The sequence below is a fragment of the Lissotriton vulgaris genome, chromosome 2_1, assembly GCF_964263255.1.
Source record: "Lissotriton vulgaris chromosome 2_1, aLisVul1.2, whole genome shotgun sequence".
Taxonomy (NCBI): Eukaryota; Metazoa; Chordata; class Amphibia; order Caudata; family Salamandridae; genus Lissotriton; species Lissotriton vulgaris.
Window position 1 is genome coordinate 60,262,030 of NC_141687.1, and position 20,067 is coordinate 60,282,096.

The window sequence follows — 20,067 nt, forward strand, 5'->3', positions numbered from 1 at the left end:
CTGTGCGACCACAGCGCTGAAGTCTTGTGCAGAGTTATTCTGAATACGCTACGGATCATACTGAAGCAGAAACGGGCAATAAGGCTACGACTAGGTGGAGCTAGTCATTGACCGCTTGAGCTGTCTAGTGAAGAGGACAACCATGGAAGTGTAGCTCAATCCGAAAGTTGTCGAGTTGAAGACAGTTTCTGTCAAAGACGCACAAGGAGGGAGAAGTACGAAAACGCCCTCCTGTAGCAGCCAAAAACACTGAGTAAGACTATCAAAAATCATTGAACTCCAGTCTCACAAGACTGCCTCGGCACCAAAAGAATCATTGTCTGAAGGGAAGTTGAAACCTAGGGAGCCCTTCAGGTACTGACACAAGGACCTTACTGCCCACTACTCTAGAGTCCTAAGCGGAAGTGAATAAAAGAGTAGGAAGTTGATTCCTTCCCTTTGAGGCAACACCCTCCTCCCACCCCTCCTGCCCCCCCTCCTTCCCGAGAACCACGTCCTGTACAATTCTGGAGATGGCCTGGAGATGCATTCTTCTAGAAACATTCCTACCCTCGGAGCAAGAGCCAATATCTCCAGTTGCTGCACAGCATTCTAGATCAGGGAATGGAGGTATTCAGGAAGCCTGCAAGCCCGCAACCCAGAGGGTCAAAGAGGGAGTATTAACACTCATCCGAGAACCCGCAATACATCTGGGGAAATGGAATAGCAGGCTCAATGAGTGTGTCCATGGCAAGAAAGAGGGTCTATGTCTCCATATCCAACAGCCCACCCCTGTAGAAAAAGAGTGGAAATGGTAGGGGCGTAAAATGGAGAAAAGAGCGGCGACATGGTGAAGGACCACTAACTCAAATGCTCTTCTAAATTGGTATGCCCACAAACATTGGGAAGAAGTCGGAGAGCTAGTAAAACTTCTTCCAGAGCAGTTCCAAAGACTGGCAGCTGAGCTCGTAGAAGAGGGGAAGACTGGCCAAAACGTACCTGCTTGACACTGCAGACACAGCCAGCAGATATATGATCACAGGTACAACGTTGAGGAGAGAGAGCAAGACTCCTGTCCTGGTTCAAGAGTGAACTACAATCATACTTAATACTCCTTTTACTGGAGAACTGCTGCTTGACTCAGCTGTGGATAACACGCTACAACAATGGCGACGCGGCAAAGGCGGCGCTGCAGTTCCAAAGCCACCAATAGAGAGGCACCCCCATGAGCAGATTATTGGAAGGAGAGGTTTCCAGAGCGCACTGCCACAGGAACCCTAACAGGCATGGCAGATACAGCAGTAGCAGTTGACCAAGCAGTGGCTGCTTCAAACAAGCCAAAGCATTCAGGGTAGAGTAAGAGGGGATGGTCTATTTCTCTGGAGGCGCAGGCTTCTCAACCAAGTGACCCTACATGCCAGCCACCACACCACATTACACCAGTGGGGGACAGAATAGGGGCCTTCCTACAGAAGTGGAGGAGGGTCACATCAAACAAATGGATCCTCAACTCGTCCAACATAGATATGGCATTGAACTTATAAATACACCACTGGAGGTCAGACCAAAGAAAAGATCACACTCTCAGGAAGAATGGTGATGCCTGCAACAAGAAGTGCAGGATCTCTTTGAAAACCAAGCAATAATAAGTGCTTGCAGCAAAATCAATCTGATCCGATACAGGGCCCCTCTTTAAGACTATTTCTAGACATCTATATTCATTTTTAAGAAGCTGATCATAGAAAACCTTCTCAAAATGGAGGTCAGCCTGCTGCTGTGGGAAAAGGAACATATGGCAACTATAGACCTAATGAACCATCACACTACTCCATGAACTGCAAATACAAGATACCTGTGTTTTGTTCACCAAAACCACTACCAGTTTAGAGTACTGCCTTTCGAGGGTCACATTGCACCCAGTGTTTGCAAAATGCCTAACTGCAGTGGGGGCTTACCTAAGAAGGAAAGGAATACATGTTTGACCTTACCTAGACAACTGGCTAGTCCAAGCAAGCTCATTCTCACAATGTAAGAGCAACATTAGGAAGGTAATGGACACCATTCAGAGACTAGGGTTCACGATAAACCTAGAAAAATTCTCTCTGAAACTGGAAACAGACGAGATATTTCTGGGTGAAAAAATAAGCACAGTAGAGTGGAGAGCCTTCCCCGCCCTTAAGAGGATGAAAGTGATCACAGAATAGACTAATTGCTACAGCAATGGTCAGTCTGACTGTAAAGAACAGTGGATAAAAGGTCATGATAGCCTTATGCATCCCACTGATTTTGCCCCCCGCCCCCCTCCTTATCTTTCTAGTGAATGAATACCCTAGGTACCTTCTGATTCCTCACCAATCCCACCTGCCTCCCCATTCTTGGGTGTAGTCCTAGGAACTATGATAAAAAGGCTCCAAGTTACATTTAGAGCACTGCATAACTGTTGGTCAAAGTTGTGCTAGTCTCTGCTTCTTATGATGTGCAAAAATGGGTGAGTAACTGATTTCAGGGGCTTGGGTAGTATGTGTATGGCTCTGAAGTCATCTCTGCTTGTTGCAAAGTCATCCTGTGTCGTGGGCACCTCCTAACTTTTTGCTGACTGGTACTGCTGGTAACTGACTGACTGACCCTTGGAACTTAAAATGGTTAAGCTACAATGTTTGGGCATATTAGGTACCCCCAGGGTCCTCCCCTAGGTGTCCCAGGGTGGGGGATCAGGTATCTATAAGGTAGACCCTTATAAAATGAGTTTTATATACCCTGGGTAAAGTGAAATTGTACATTTCACTCCACACATTGTGATAAAGTGCTGCCCCAAATCGACTTTGGTGGTAGAAGCACTGTGGCGGGAGGATCTGCAATATTTTTACATATTCAGAACCCCTAAAGTCTCACCTAGGTGTTCCTGGGGTAGGTGTCCTGTAGATATATGTAGTGTACTTATGAAATGTTTTTATAAGCCCCGCTACTAGAAAAATGGCCTACGTCACTTTTCGCATTGCAAATCATATGCCATAGGTTAACATTGGAAAAGGTTATTAGTTAATGACTGGAGAAAGAAAAGCCATAAAACTAGGATTATATGACTCGGTAGATTGGTTATGATAAATCCAACAATATGGTATTGATGAATTTATTGTAAAAGACAAGAAGTTATAAGACTTTTTTGTCTGTAAGCCAAAATTCAACCCTGTACTGCTCTGCCCCGATTGGTCAGAGATAAGTGGGTGAGCCTGGCTGCTTTAAAGAGTTGATAAATGACCCCTGTGGTTAGGAAGCCTCTCGCAGAAGAGAGATTGCCGGGCATAGGAATGCCACAGCAGGGGAGGAGTCTTAGACCATGGACTTCAAGCGAAGGAGAGGACCCCTTATCACCTCGAGCCAGATACTATGATTAAGGAAGGAGTGAGCAGATGCAAGTGGGAGGGACTATGCCTGCTGAAAATTGACATTGAAATTTGGAAAAATTGTGGTTTCTGGGTTAACATTTTGCCACACTCTGTAGGAAGCAGTCAGACCTTTGGGTGGAACCCTGCATCTCATTGGACAGGAGTGCCTGTCCTCTGCTTGACCCCAGAGAACACTGAATAAGTATCTGAGAAGGGCAGAGCCCCTCAGATCTGCTGATTGAAACTTAAGAGAATCAGAAGGGTCTGCTCTGAAGTTGTGCATATCCAAAGGCCTGAACTCTTTTTGCTCCATTTGAAACTACTGCCCTGTGGATCAAACCTGATTCAAAAGGACTAAAGAGTGGACTCCCTGCAAGCTACAGGTTAACAGAGCTCACCTGGACATCACCACAAGGAATCCCCAGCCTGGAGTACTACCAGTGGATTTGTAAGGGTATTTTTTCAATTGGATTGCAGGAATTGAAGTGTCACGCTTTCAAGGACCCTCTTGGAGATTCCAGAACCTTGGATACTTTGGGACCCGCAATACGAACTTCAGGAAGGAGTTCTAACTGGACCCAGCCTGCTGGTGGAGGCTGCACAAGAGTAGTGAGCGATCCTCCAGAACAATTGCTAAAGGGGAATGTATCCCTGTCAGAGCAAACAAAATGACTAAAAGGGGCACTATTGGTTTCTAATCACTAGAAAGTGACTAATATTTAGAAATTCTTATCTATGGTTCCTTTCAGTGTATTTTTTTCGTTTTGGTGTCCTTTAAGATACAAATATTTCCTATTTTTATAAATTGGTGTTGGATTTTTATTTTGTGTTGCCTTAATTATTTACTGAAGTGGTGTTTTTAGATGCTTTATATACCTGTCTTTGAAGTTAAGCCTGCCTGCTCGTGGCCACGGTACCAAGGGTTGAGCATAGAAACATTTTCTAAGACCTATTCTGAGCCCTAAACTGTTAGTGGCCTTATTGCCAGTGGCAGACCTACATTTGCCCCTACCAATAATCCACTTTCCAACACTGCTGCAGTACCGAGTGCTGAGACTGAGCTGTACAAAGCAGACAAACTGCACTTCCTGGCACTGTAGAGATTACAACTTTTCAGTAACCATTTGGGCGCCTGTAAGAATTAAAAATGTGAGGAATCTGTAGGTTGCTAGAGTATGCACCGGAAAGATATTTGCCGAAGGTAATTTGTTCATGTGTTACATACTTTAAGGGCTTCTGTAAGCAATTTGTGAATATATGAAATTTGTTTGCTATGTTGTGATCATTTTTAGCAAGTGCTATATATATTTACCTTTTTTTTTTTTTTTGGTAGGTCATTATATCAGTGATGTATTCGACCTCAGAAAGCTTGACTGGTTCACATATGATGATTTGATGGTGTCCAAGATCCAGGAGGTGGAGGTTCAGAGGGAAAGAGATCGAACGGGTTACATATTTTTTTACATGCAGAGGTAATTAATATTGACACATGAAATAAAAACAATTGGGCGGTCACGTGGAAGAAAAATTATTTATCAATGTATTTGTTTGTAATAGTATGTAGCTTTTGTCGTGGTTGATCACTTAGCACGGTCCTGCAGTCTAGTGTTGAGGGCCAATGCTGCAAGTAAAAATATTGGTTTTGAGGTGACTCATGATTCCTCCCCTGATGCCCCAATACACCTGGATGAGGACTCTTCAAAGCAGGAGTCTCCCACCTTTTCTTTAGTGAGAACTACTTCTGATCATTGAAAATCATTGTGAGTTACTGAATGCTAAACAACTCGTGCATTATCAGCCACCCCACACCCACCTTAATTGACTTTAAGGCTAATGTCCATAGAGGCAGACTATGGTTTGAAAATCAAAACTTTGACAAGAGGAGCTATGACACAGCTGCCATGTGCATCAGTCGGCGTGTGGTCTTTGGGGATGTATGAACATGTGTACGTATGAATGGGATATATCTGTATGGGTGACAGAGCATTTGTCATCTGTACTTGTGATACAGAACATACCTTTCGCCATATGTTGTACCGTCACATGTATAACCCACACAGAACCATTTTATTTTTAAAAGGGAGAAATTTAAAGTCCAGAAAATGGTGAAAATATGTAACCTGCTTCTACACTTTAAATTTCTCCAATGTAAAATAAAAGGTCTACTGGCCATTAAAAGCAAGAGGCCTGCTATTTGTAAATGCAACACTTTTAATTGGGAGACAATTAAAATAGAGTTAACTTAATCATTAAAGCAAGTTTATATTTTACATTTCTCCCATTTAAAGGTATTCAAACATCATTTTGTTCTCGGAGGTGAATAGCGAAGTGCTTTAGTTCTTCACCTCTGGGCCACAGCCTGTGTCATAAATCTATTATGTTATAGTTGGGATTTATAAAGCACTCAGCTACTCAAGAGTGTCCTGGCGATAACTGAACAGAAAGGGCAAGGACGAGAGCGAAACAGCAGACAACTGGACAAAAGGCAGGCTTAAAGCATTTTCCTAGACAGTCTTTCATCCTCTGGACACCTGAGTTCTAAACAGACCCCCCAGGATATAGCGGCATGGATTTTAAAATTTAGCGGCACAAATATGAAAATTTAGCGGCACAAATATGGAAATTTAGCGGCATTTTTGCGGCACTTTATTTTCCTCATAATCACTCATTTTCAGCCTTAAATCGATGGAAACTGTTTTAGCAGAGTACTCCACTTTTAAATAGGCATGTTTAAAGTGTCTTCAGCTCATTGGAAGCACAACTACAATCCTAACCTCATGAGAGGGGATCCTATTTCTCCCTGGGATATTCTAGCACCCATGTACGCACCCCTGCCGGGCACCACTGCCTCCTGGACCCATGAGGCATGATACCGCTTCCTCAGGTACCCTAGGGGACAGGATTGTAGTGGGTGGAAATGCATTGCCATGGCTAATGTAAGCATGTTAAATATTGCTCTACGCAGACTGCGTAATGAAACTAAAGACTTCAAGTGTATTCAGCAGCCAACATAAACCAATCAGAAGAGTTCCATTTGCTCTCTTAATCCTGTTTGGGCTGGTAGCTGCTCTTACCGGCTCCCTGGAAAATAAGAAATCTAAACTGTTTTTTTTTCCCTATCAGAGGAGGCACCATGATGTCCGCTTCATGGGCCGCCATGCATATAACTTGAATATGCACTGGCGCTGCGCTTTATATTTAGTCACGGCGCCCGTTTTTTTAATTTTAATTTTTCCTGCCTCCTGTTTGACGAGGAAGGGAGAAATGGGCTCGGGGGAAACGTGTTTTATATTACAATCACAGGCAGCCCAGAGACTCCTTGGTAATTGTGGTAAAGCTGAAGTATTTCAGTGTGTCTCCTTTAAAATTCCTCCATTGTCATCCAAGCCCCGAACCATAATGCAGGCAGATTCTGAACGGAGTGTGGGGCTGTGGCTGGGCACAAGGGCTGAACAGCAGGAGTTGTGCCAGGTAGTCCCAGGGTGCCAGTGCGGGACCGTGGCTCTAACGCTGCCCCATCCTTCTCCATGAGACGAAGCTGTGGTATTCTTAGTTCTGCTTTCTGTAACAATAAACCCTCTGAGAGGCGTCAATGGCAGACGTACTCACTCCATCTAACAGGGGACCAGTGCTTTTTTAGTGCATACATTGCAGTTTTAGGTACGGCAAAATACAATTGTTTGCCCATGATCAGATGATTTGTGGTTTAGCACTGAAGACGAAATTCGAGTCAAGGTGCAATGGCCAGCTACAATCCCACTTTGTGGTCCAGCTGTTAATAAATCTTCATTATTATTGTGTTGTATTTCATGAAAGCTCTCGGGGGCAAGATAAACATATTTGTGGCAGCCTCGTTTGCATTTTGAAAATCTCTTCTTGAGCCAGTTAAAAAATGTTAGACCACACGAACGTCTGCATCCAAAGTAACCCGCTTTTCTCCTGTCCCCTTGGACATGTGTTTCCTTTATTCACTGCAGCACTGGAGCAAGAAACAGCCACAGCTGAAACTGAACTGGGACACGCAGCGCCCTGGAAAAAATAAACAGATTGGTGGCTAAATATGTGAGACCCCCACTTTCCTATCTTTTAGGGAGAGGCAGCGAAGCGGGGACAGAATGTCCGGATGTTTGCACTGCTAGGGTGCAGTGAAGCTGGGGGCTCGGCAGGAGGCAGCACCCACGCAGTGGCTTTCGGTGAGAGGAATGAAAGGCGGAGTGTTAGGTACGGGAATGTTGTGGGAGTACTGGGATACCAGGTGAGAATGTTGGTGTCGTGTCTTGCTTCACGAAGAAGAAAGAACCCTCTCTGTCTTGAAGGAATCTTGATGCGTGCGCAGTGAAATGAAGAAATGGCTATTGCTCGGCTTCCTCGGAGATATGCCAGTCCATTTAAATCGCACGCAGCCAGCTCATAGAAGCCGGAGCAGTTAGCAGGCAGCTATTACGGCTGTACGCGCTCATGTGGTGACGTAGGTACGTTCAGCCAATAAGATGTCACCATCTTTTTTGCTGCCTCCCGAAGACCTTTTTCGCGGCCAAAAAGGTAGATTTCGCGGCCATCGCGCCCTTCAGCTGATTTCGCGATTATTTTGCAAATCGCGAAATCGCGAAAAGCTGGAGGGTCTGTCTAAAGGAAGGTTGTACCAGCCCACTGGCCCCAAAACAGAGACCGACCGACAGCCATCTCTTGCAAGGATGACTTTCAGAACATTGGCCAAGAGAATGTTGGAGTAACACAGCTTTCTCAAAGGGCTGTAGAAGGAAATCCTAGTAGACAGTCTGGTCCCGAGGGGTAAACGCTCTGTGCACAAGGAGAGAGGTCTTTAGAAAAATTTGCTTGTGCACAGTAAGCCAGAGCAAACTTTGCACACAGGGAGAAATGTGCTCCCTTCTAGGTAAACTGAGAACGAGCCTAGCAGCAGAATTCTGTACAGTTTGAAGTTTGTTTAACAGATTTTGCGGGAGACCGATATATAGGGTAGCATAGTCCAGCCTGGATATGACCAAAGCCAAGACCACCGGGATCCGTATTGGGACCGACAAAGTGTAGGAATTTCTTTAGCATGTGTGGAATGCCAAAACATTTGCCAACCACAGAATTAATTTGGTTATGGAAGGACGATTTATCTAATTTCACACCCAGGTTATTGACTGTTTCCACTTGCCTATTGAGTTGAGGTGCCCCCTCTGGCCGGTGCACTTCCAACTTGAGGTCCCAATTATGCCCCATACAGATCACTTTTGTCTTCTCGTTATTACACTTTAGTTGGAAGAAACTCCTCCAACTAAAAACAGCGGAGTCATGGTTTTATATCACCTTGTTCAACTGGCACCCCTTTGTCAAATGTGCCAGTCTGGGTGTCATCAGCATAGATCATTTTGGTCACAAACGACTCTACCAATTCAGCGAGGGAGTTGTATGAATATTAAATAGCATGGGGCTTTAAGCTGACCGCTGAGCAACCCCAACCGAGACGTTTTGGCTGTCTTGCTTCCTATCCTCGAGCCTGGTCAGTACTGCTATCCATTCCCTGCTCCGAAGATTCCCGAAGCGAAGGGGGCTGCTCCTTGAAGCCTGGAAACACCCTCTAGATCCATGGACACTAAAGTTGGTGTTGAAGCAGACACCGCACTCCTCAATGTAGAGTTGGCTGATGTTTCTCTAGAGCTGCCTGAACAGCTTGATGTCTGGTAGAGTAAAATTGACATCAATATCAGACAGGACAGATATTTCTGAATCCTTCTTAGCAAGACCTAACTCAAAACCACCGAAAAGAGGAAGCTTACTTTTGAGAGCCCATATCGCAGCAACTCAAAGTTCTAAATAACGAAAAATCAAGCGCAAGCGCCTTGAGACACTAGTCCTATACCTTCTTATACTCTGCTTAACCACAAGTGTCACCACACACGGACTTGTACCATTAGCAGAATCCCTAAGATCCTTACTATCATCCCATCTCAACTGAGGAGGGGAGATCCACAGTATAATAGTGGCCCCCTATATCATCTTTCGAACCCTACCCAGTAAAGGCTTGTTCATCAGATGGCATAACAGCTGATCAAACAATCGTCCAGAGAACTGTAGATCACGAAGATTAATCTACATGTTCTAGAAAAGCAAGACCTAGTATGATGGGTACCTCTGGAAGGAGAAGGACCAGTTGGTGAAACATTTAACTGAGGCCTACCACAAGAGGCAAGGAATTAGTGCTTGTTTTGATGCGGCTGACAGTAAATCATGAAAGTAACACCAGCGTCTTGCTCAGAAGACACGTGACTCCGGTTCCCTCGCGAAGCTAAAGGACCAACTCATTAATGCATTCTTTGTGTATGTGTTAGCTAGTAAAAATGTGGTACAGCTCAAAAGTATTGCAGGTTCTATTAATGCCCTTTATCCTAAGTGCGATGTGTTACTGAACAACAAAAATGTCACTGTTTGCAGATTAATGTTCCCCGTTCACCCTTTTAAACAAAAATTATTTTGAGAACTTTGGGGAGCAAATGGTAAGCTCTCTGCAGAAACCGTACATTTCTCCCACAGGGTACAGCAAGGAACCAATACCTCTCATGGGAATGAAGGAGATGAATATACAATTCAAAGACAGGAACGCTTTTGGTAAAGTATACATTGTGGAATCTGGATCCAACCTGCTGGGATGGCAGCACCAAAAGGAGCTGGGCATCATCCTGTACATAAACCGTAAGGAGCAAGTCCTACTTACAGAAGGAAACCAAGGAAGTGACACCATTTGCGAGGAATTTCCGGAATTGTTTCAAGAGAAGTTGGGCTGTCTGCGTGATTTCAAACACAGAATCAAACTTAAGTCCTGCGCCAAGACTGGTTCAAAAGTTGCGACCAGTACCACAACAAATGAAAGAACCATTGGAGAAGGAATTGAGTAAATTCTGTGGCATGGGTATCATTCAGCCTGTGGATTGTTCCGAATGGTTGGCCCCAGTAGTTATTGCAGCTAAGGCCAATGGTGAAGGCATTCGGCTGTGTGTGGACTTACGCAGCCTCAATTAAAGCATTTGGGTGGAGAGGCACCCTCTGCCTAATATCAAATTGATGCTCCGCACCATGGACCAGGCAAGGTACTTCAGTGTAATCGATCTATCAATTGCCTATCACCAGGTGGATCTCCACCCAGAATCCAGGCCACTCACCGCCTTCATCACTGCCCAAGGTGCGTTCATGTTCAGGAGGATGTCGATCGAATTATTGTCGGCTGCGGCGGTTTTCCAGAAGATTATGCAGCAAATATTGAAGGGAGTGGGTCGGTCGATGTGTTTCCAGGACGACATTCTTGTGTATGGGCACAGCGTAGAAGAACATGATTACACCCTTAAACTTGTATTCCAGAAGCTCACAGACTCTGGGCTGACAGTACAAAGGAACAAATGTAAATTTAGAGTGTCCTCCATTGAATACTTGGGACACTCTATTTCCGAAAAATGGTTCAGGCCAAAAAAACAGCCTGCTTGGCGCTGTAAAGGATGCCCCATATCCAAAGAGCAAGGATGAACTTAAATCCTTCCTGGTGCTGATTGAATACATGTCCAAGTGGTTCAAAAATTTCGCTTCTAAATGTGAACTGGTGCAAAATCTCTTGAAGAACAAAGACTTCACATGGGATGAAGAGCATAAGTGTGTAATGAACCAGCTAAGAGATCTTGAACTCGACGGCGTTAGGGTCTTTTGACCCTAGGAAGAAGACGATTCTTAGGAGCCACACAAGGCAGAGAAGAGAAGATTATTGCCTTTGCATACAGGTGCCTCACGAGTGCAGGATACAATTACTCCGTAATCAAAAAGGAAGCGCTGACATGTATCTGGGCAGTGAGGCACTTTAAGTTCTTTTTATGGGGGTTGAATTTCATATCCGGACAGACCACAAGCCACTCACCTCCATTTTTACCTTGAAGGGAATGGAGAAGTATTCTACGTGCATAAGTAATTGGATATTGGGACTCGAGAACTTCAAAGTGGAGTACCGTACCTGGGGAAGAAAACAGAATTGCTGATTTCTCATCAAGGACTTAAAAACAGAGGAGCAGGAGGAAATGCTAGACAGTCCCATCATGATAGTGGACGACCCTGCCATCACGGAGGGTGAATGGGACAAGCACATGGAGGAAGACAAAGTATTGTGCAGACTCAAGGTCATTATGAGAGCAGGTTGGCCAAACAAGATAAGCGACCTTGAAGAAGAACTCTGAGAATTCTGGGAAGTCAGAAACTAATTGAGTGTCCTCTGGAATAGTGTACGGCCAAAGCAGAGTAATACCAACTACTGGTCTCGGGAATAGAATAATAGTTTGCGCATGACTGGCATTTGGGACGCAACATCATTAAACGTAGAATCAGGGCAAACTTCTGGTTCCCCAAGATGGACACCATGGCAGAACAACAAGTCAAGGACTGTGTAAGCTGTGCCAAAAGAGACAAGTCTAAAACTCTGTGGAAAGTACCTCTATTCCCCATCAAAGTACCAACCAAGCCGTGGAACAAACTAGCCATGGATATCATAGGACCTATGGACAACCTGGGTATCCAGGAGAGATTCTTGCTGGTCCTAATTGACTACGCTTCACATTGGATTGCTCAGAAGTTTGTACATAGTGTCAACACGAATACAGTTTTGGAGTTCCTCAAGGACTTGTTTTCTAAGGAGGGCATACCCTCCATTTTGATCACGGATAATGGGGTACAATTTACCTCACAGACCATGAAGGAATTCCTTGACAACATGAACATAAAACATGAATTGACCTGATTTCATTGCCCAAAAGCAAATGGCTTAGCCGAGAGGGCAAACAGATTGATCAAAGAGCACATTCAATTGGCTGTTACCAATGGTCACGAGGTAGCTCACCTACGTATGTGTCTGTGGGCATATCACACCTCCCCAAACCTAGTGACTGGGATCTCCCCTTTCGTCTCCCTCCGCAGGAGAGAACTGTGCATCAAGTTCAACCCTAGTTGGCTGGAAGGAGGCAAGATCATCAATAATCCTGTAGAAGTTACTAGGAAGATTGATTTGCACCAAGCCAAATACAAAGAATGGTATGACAAGAAGAACGGCATTAAAATCCCCAACTGGGAGGTAGGTGATGTGGTGCAAGTAAAGAGAAGCATGAAAGACTGGCATAGCCAAAGTAAGTTCTGCCTCCCATGCTGGATTGCCAACGCCCTTGACAATGTGGTTCTCCTTGACAATGGGCAATGGTGGAGCTGTGACAAAATTGTAAGATCTGTAATGTGACTTACACACGCAAAAGTTTTGTAAACATTGTTAATGCTCTTTTCTTTAGGGGCACATGCTTACCCCCTTTCTTAGTTGTGCCAGTGCTAACATTAAGGCAGTTGTTCTGGAAGCATCTTCGCCACATGGGAATTAGTTTTCTCCTCCCTTTAGTTTTGTATAGGAAGGGAGTTGTGTTATAATCTTGCACTCCAAAATGGTACATTCTCTTCCCTCTTCCTTGGTCTCCCCCTGCTAGAGTTCACCTTAGAATGTAGGGGCTCCTAGGCTGTTTGTGGAGAGTTGGATGGCCAATAAAGAAGTATCCTCTGCTACTCCATTCCTGTCTTCATTACTTCTAACAGTTTGCCTTATGAATAACATTTGTGTTTGCCTTCTGTAGACTCAAAGAAAGAAAAGATCAAGGACACAGACCGCTAAGGCTATGGGAGTGCTTCAAATCCAGCCTGCAGGCATGGTTATTGGCACCAACAGGAGAGAGGCAGTGCCAGGACTCCAGCAACAAAGCAGTACCCTGGTTTCCAGCAACAGTAGACCTTTCAGGAGGGGCAACTTCCCAGAGGAGCACCCAGAGGCAATTTGTTGAGGGAAAGGTAGCGTAGCCAAAGGAAAGGGGGTGCCTACTTCGAAGGAGTGGCTTGTCCACCATACTACAACACCTGTCGGTAGGGAAGAATAAGGTTATGCCTTCTGCAATGGGGGAGAATACCCTCAAAGTGGGTCCTATCTATCATCCAGCAGGGATACTGCTTGAAATTCTTCACTACACTGCTAAGCTGACAAGTGATCTGTCAGGAGCATCACACTGCTGCAGGAGATACCAGCAATTGTCAGCAATGATGCAATGGAACCTGTCACACTAAAGGTGACTTAGTACATTTGTTATGCTTTCTAATTTTGAAAGCAGGCTCACTGAGGCTAATATTAGGCCTGAGGTCACTCAACCATTCCATAGTATCCAAGTGCTACTAGATGACGTCTTTTCAAGGCTTCATTTCTTTGCATAGGAGATCTATGGCTACTCTGTATATCAAGGATGCCTACTTCCATATCATTCTAGCACATCACCACTACCTCAGGCTTGCGGTAAGTTCACCACTAGTTCATAGTACAACCCTTTGCGGTCACTGTAGCCCAGGTGGTTATTTGCCAAATGCCTAGCAGTGGTAGCAGTGCATCTGTCGCATCACCATTCATGACACACACCAGCTCGAAGACTAGCTCTTAAAGAGCAGCGGCCATCAGCAGTGCCAAGCGCACACTCAGCAGGTGCTGTTGCTCCTAAGTAAATTGAGGTTAACATTGAGTGCAGCCATACTGAACAGTGACAGGCAAAGCCTATCCCAGCCAAGAGAGAATGGCTGCTGCAAAGGCTACTTCCCATTTACCAAGCGTTGTGCTCTGATAGTAGGAACGATAATGAAATTGTGGGTGGTGGTGGCATCTTTCATTGCAATAGGTACACATTTTCACCTTCACATGCATCCATTACAGGAGTCTGTCCAGGCAGTGGTTACAATCAGCAGGCTGCGTGGGAACAAATATCGCTGTTCGCATTCAGCACATTCTAAAATAGTGGAATAGCAAAAACTTGTTAGTGGATTGGTCATTTGCTGACTCAACTGTAGATGACCATCATCAGACTCATCCCTCATTGGGTTGGGAGCACATTTAGGCAGCCCGACCATTCAGGGTACTTGGATGCAGCAACAAATGCAAATTCCCATCAGTTTAGTTGACTGGCGGGCAGTGCAACTGATTCTCAATATGTTTCTAATTTGAACAGACAATGTGACTGCAGTGTGTTACAACCACAAGCAAAGGATCACTCTCACCCCATTTATCAGCATTAGCACAAACAATATGGCATTGGGCCATTCACCACCAAGTCCTCTTTGCAGATTTGTAGGGAGTGGACACAGACTATGCATACTTGCTATGCAGTTCGCATCAACAAACATGTTGGAGGGGACATCCAAAATACCTCAACAGTCCTTTCAGAAATGGGGAGTACTTCGATCTGTTAGTCACTGCAGAAAACCCAAATACCCAAGCTGTGTGTGCAGGTACCCACATCCACTTTGCTTGGGCAATGCTCTGTGGATATATTAATTTGATATTTGCTCACACATTTTCTACACTAGAACTGATTCCATATGGATGAGACCACCACAGTACTCGGTGCTAGTGGACATGTCCTTGAACCCACACAAAAAGCTGCACCTGGAAGGTTTGATAATAAGAGGCCTGTGGTCCCCTGCAGAGCACCAGCTCAAAATCAATTTGAGGCTTTGGGCCATCTGGCTGGTACTGAAAGACTTACAACTATCAATAGGAGGATTATGCATGTTCTCACAGACACTTCTGTAATGTGGTATTGCAACAAGCAGGGCAGAGTGGGGGTTTCGGTCCTGGGCACCAGGCTCTGTGCCTTTTAGTGGTTGCAGAGCCAGCTTCTTGGTGGCCAATTGCCCGTCAGTCTCTGAACGTCTGAGCAGGTGAGTTAAGATGTTAGCTGGCAAACCACAAATGGAGAGTTCATCCCCAGGGGGCTTAAAACATCTTTGAGCAGTTGTTCGTGCCCTTGCTGGATCTTTTCGCCACCAATGAAAACTCAGGGACATGATTACTGTGCACTGAAGTTTTCTAAGGCTCCCACTATGTTTTCCTGGAAGAAGCTTGGTGCCTACTGTGGAGCACAGATCCTTGGGGTTTTTCATTGCCCTAGATTGACCAGAAGACTTAACTTGGATTTCTGGAGCCTGAGCATTTGCCATCTGATTCAGCTACCCCTTTGTCCTGTCTCAATACTAGGGAAGTGTCCTGCACTCTTATCTCAACAACATATACCTCCATGTGTAGAAATTAAACTGCAGCATCGGAGCAGTTTTGATTTGTCATTGGAGGTAGTAGACCTACTCTTTGTAGCCAGACTTTCTTCAGCCAGGTCGTCTCTATTTTGGGTGCTGGTAACAGTTTGTGACCTTGTGTTGGCACCTTAATCTCGATAGTCTACAGACAAAACTGTCTGACGGGGTGTTTTTAAAAAAAATCTTTTCCTCAATAAAGCTTTGCAGTGGGCACAGATAAGTTATGTCAGTCCCTACTTTGTACCTTTGCTTGGATTTAGAGTAAGGAGGGATGGCCCTTTTGCATGTTCAACTCCCAAGATTTCCTGGTCTTTTTTTCAGACTCTCCATCCTGGTGGACACTTGGGAGTCTATTCAAAAGATGATTTACCTGAAGATAAAAGTATCCATCAGAAGAAAGATACTTGCCTTCGATAATGATTTTTCGGGAGGATACTCTTTCTAATTATTCTGATCGCTACTACCGCCCCTTTCAGGATGGTACAGACCACAACTATAAAAAAGGGTTGCGAGTTAGACTGTGGTTCTGCACCTTCTAGAATTGCCATGGCTCTTTTCCTTTCCGCCTCCGGCACAGAAAAAATGGATGGAAAACGGACATCCGGATGCCAGGGTGGGGCTTTATGCTCCAGTAAAGTCAAAAGGGTGTTTCTGGCGCCAGGACACCATATCCGCATAGTAGAGCTGTTAAGTTTCTGAATCCAGTCTGGCTCCTGGGATATTCCAAAGGTTATGATTCGAAATGGGAGAAATCTAAAAGTTGGTCATCCACATGAAAGATAGTTGCTGAAGGTAAGTACATTTCATATTTCATAAAGACTCTTTAAAAAGATGTACTAGGTGCATCCTTGAGGTTTAGGTATATGCATGTGTGCTTGCATGTATATAAATGTGTGGATGTGCGTGGATGTATACGTGTGTCTGTATAGATGTGTATGTATGTATATATATCACACCACTCCAACGAGCTGGTTGCTTGCGCTTTCCTACCAGAAAAAACGTGGAGCACAGACCCACGTTGGTGCCAAGAATTTTTGTTTGTTTAGCTGTTGTGCTGTCGGCCATTACGCGTTTCGGTACTCAACGTACCTTGATCACATGACACGGAAAGTTGTCACCTGGTTCTTTAAATGCCAACAGTTCTCACTTTTTTTTCACTTTTTCTGTGATGCAATCTTAAAGTGGCAGTGCTCATATTTATGTGCAAAACGCTACATTTGTGACATCTTAGTTGTTATATCTGTATAAAACCCAATTACAATTGGTCTTTTTACAAGTTTATACACATGATTTTACATATTGATTTGTGCATTTTTGCATTATGTGCAAATTCCGCAATACAGTACATCATTTTTGTGCAAATTTCAGTTTTTTTTCGTGCAAAGCTATATAAAATATATATATATATATATATATATATATATATATATATATATATATATATATTGTGTGTGTATTTACATACACACATTAACACAAGCCACAGATTTAAAGGGACGTGACCCTCCAAATGGTTGTACAAGATCCGTGGGAACATTTGAGAAAGTACCTGTCTCAGGAGTGTGCAGGCACCCTGGCAGTTAAGGGATGAATCAAGAACTGTGCTGAAGGAGAAAATATCACGTACGTTTAAAAAGGGTTTCCTGGATCTTGCTCAGTCTGTGATATTCAATTGGTGAATCTAGGCAAGAACAACTTTGATTACAGCTGTCATTCAGGAACGCCAGACCAAGAAAATGGTTTTATTTATTGGAATATTCTGTACATGAATGGTTGAAAATTGCCCTTAAGCTGTACTTCACTACTCGAAAATGTTGAATGAAAGAATTTGAATTGTTTGTATTGAATGCAATTATAATAATAATAGTGGTATGGATTGTGTAGGAATAAATGTAACCCCTTTTAACCAGAATTCTAATGTATAATTTCTCTTTTCAGAGATATACTAGATGAGCTGCTGGAAGCTGAGAAGAATTCTCAGCCACTTGGTGTGGAACTTGCTCGACCTATCAGACCCCCACTATGAAAGCCATTTCACCAGCTTCCGACAGAAGATTGGAACATGAAAGACAAAAACACTCAGTGATGAGGAAACAGTAGTTCTGCTAGCTAAATAGTGGAAGATTCTTCAAGTCTAAAGAGTTTTCCCCATGGACTACGGCAGGACTATTTCTCCGTGGACTTTGCCAGAATGACAGCCGGATCCGATGTCTTCTGTTTTACAAGCATTCGCATTCAGCCTTAACAAGTCACGAGAAGTGGTAAAGTCAAAACCATTTGAACTGTTATCCAAAGTCTGTTGTGATCGAACAGCGAGGGCAGATACCAATCTTGCCTGAAATACGGAAATTGCGAGTTTACATATCAGTTGGCACTCTTAACTGCTGCACCAACAGAGAGCCTATTTTAAGCAATAGAATATTTCTGCACCCTAGTGTTTCTGCGTCTCCTTACTGGGCACGCACCCAAGTTTCACAAAGAACCGCACTTGGAACTTGCACTGCTATTAAGGAGTCTGCCATACAGAGGGCACCAATGGACTTCGCTCTGCCATTGTGCACAGCTATATGAAGCATATGTTTGGTGCTGTGGAATGTATCCTGTCGCCTGGTCACATATTTTAAGATGCTATTTCCTATTATTGTCCTTTACAGAAATATATATGTATATATTGACAGATGTTTATAGTTTCTTTTTGAAATTTCTTTTGCACTGTTCATGTTTTTGTCCTCAAATTAATTTTGATAAACGGTTGGAATATCTATGTTTTTATTTTTAGCTTGTTTCCTGTCTGTTTTAATTTCTTTGTAAATGTGCATATCAAAACACTTGAGTTCAAACTTTAAGTTTAATGTAAGCACACTAACTGAATTCATGGCCAGTTTTTTGAAAGGTGAACATTTGGATATTGAGTAGGTACCCCCTTCACTACCACTCCTTGGATATACGTCGAGAGACAGTTCAGGAAAAGGTGGAATTTAAAGATCCATCACTAGGAATGTAGTGCTCAGTTCCTTTCAAAATATCAACCACAGTTGCATTCCTTTCGATACAGGGATTTGCCTGAAGACTTAATAATACATATTGTGTTACTAAGCTTTTTTTCATGCATAGGTTATCAGATGCTTCATGAATACTTAATGCTGCAACTGTATGGTGTCCCTGGTCTGTCTTCCCTCAGCCCCTTCTGCTATCTTTGTGGTTGCTGAGGAAATGCATAATAGTTTTAACTTATTCAGTTTGTTTTTAAGCATATGGTTTCAGAACCTTTACCAAATATTGTATGTTCTACTTGACCTATAGTAGAATACTTTGCACAAATAAAGAAAGGTGTGATGTGGAGCAAGTGGAAATGATCATCATAAGATGTTCCCTGGTACTATGTGACTTCTTTATAAGCCTACCGAGCCTATCTGCCATGGTGTGAAGGTGCTTTTTGTACGACAGGAGATGTCATAGAACCTTTTCCTTCATTTTAAGTGCACACCAACTTTAAATTTCCCGCAATGTTGTACTATTTGTACAATAATGAAAATGGTGGTTATGTCTGTGGCAGTGTTGTGAATCAGGTACACAACCCTGTTTCACAGTTAGCTACAAAAGAGGGCTACCTTTTTATAGTGCTTGCTTGAACATTAGCTTAAGTTGCTATACGGCTAATTAGCAACCCAGTCTTAAGACTATTGTCACCTCTAGAATGCCCGATTTTGGTAGAAATAGCTTTGAAATATCAAAGTTGTGCACAGCAGAATCACACTATTAAATATATAACGAACTGAGTCTTCTGCATCTAATATGATAATAGATTGGATTATTTATATGTATGCGAACTCAAGGTTCCAAATCAGTTGTCAGTCTTTACTCTGTACTGTGAAAAATTGTTTGCCTTTTCATTTTTGTATTGAATTCTGCTTGAGTTGTGTATATTGATGCTTTTTCTTATCCTCTCCTTCAATATCTGGGGTAAAAACCCATTTGGTAAGATTCTTATTTCACTGTAGTTAATTTCCATGAGGTTGCGTTTTCCGGTTAGGTAGGGGTGCAAAGTAACTTTACATTTTGCGAACATTAACTGGAGAGTGTGACAAAAAGATGCAGATTGAATTAATAAGCTAAGAATGTTTGCTCCACTGTTTTGAACTGCCAACTTGTATGGTATTTAGTGGTTTAATTTTCATTACCAACTCAATGGTGCTTCAATATTGATTTGAATTCAGATGTTATTGTAATTGACTACTTTGTATGATAAAAAGCTATATAGAAAAGTATGCATAAAAGTGTCTCCTTTCTTTCCTATGTGCCACATACAGACGTTTTATTTTGATAGTGTGTGGCCATGAGAAATTAAAATTCATGTCAATTCCTATGCACACGCGTCTGTGTAGAATGGAAGTTCATCAAATGTAGGTAAGTAGAGGGAGGCAAGTAATGTCTCTTGACGTATTTCTTTGTCTTTATTCAAGAATTGAATTCCTTATCTGAAACGTTATAGCCCTGAAGAAGTCTAGGCTTAATACCGTAACGACGAAACACGTGTTGGCTGGACTTTGTGTTTTCTTGGATAAAG

The 20,067-nt window shown here is 43.3% G+C and overlaps 1 protein-coding gene across 2 annotated transcripts in view; it reads left to right on the forward strand.

The window, feature by feature from the left end:
* The window catches only part of USP37 (ubiquitin specific peptidase 37), a 391,659-nt gene extending 371,882 nt beyond the window's left edge, over nt 1–19,777 (forward strand). For both annotated transcript variants that reach the window (XM_086954456.1, XM_086954457.1), the window contains exons 23-24: nt 4,699–4,837; nt 17,439–19,777. In XM_086954456.1, coding sequence (XP_086810582.1) covers nt 4,699–4,837; nt 17,439–17,526 — 227 coding nt within the window. In that variant the 3' untranslated portion in view covers nt 17,527–19,777. The remainder of the gene's footprint in view (nt 1–4,698; nt 4,838–17,438) is intronic.
* Nucleotides 19,778–20,067: the final 290 nt, after the last annotated feature.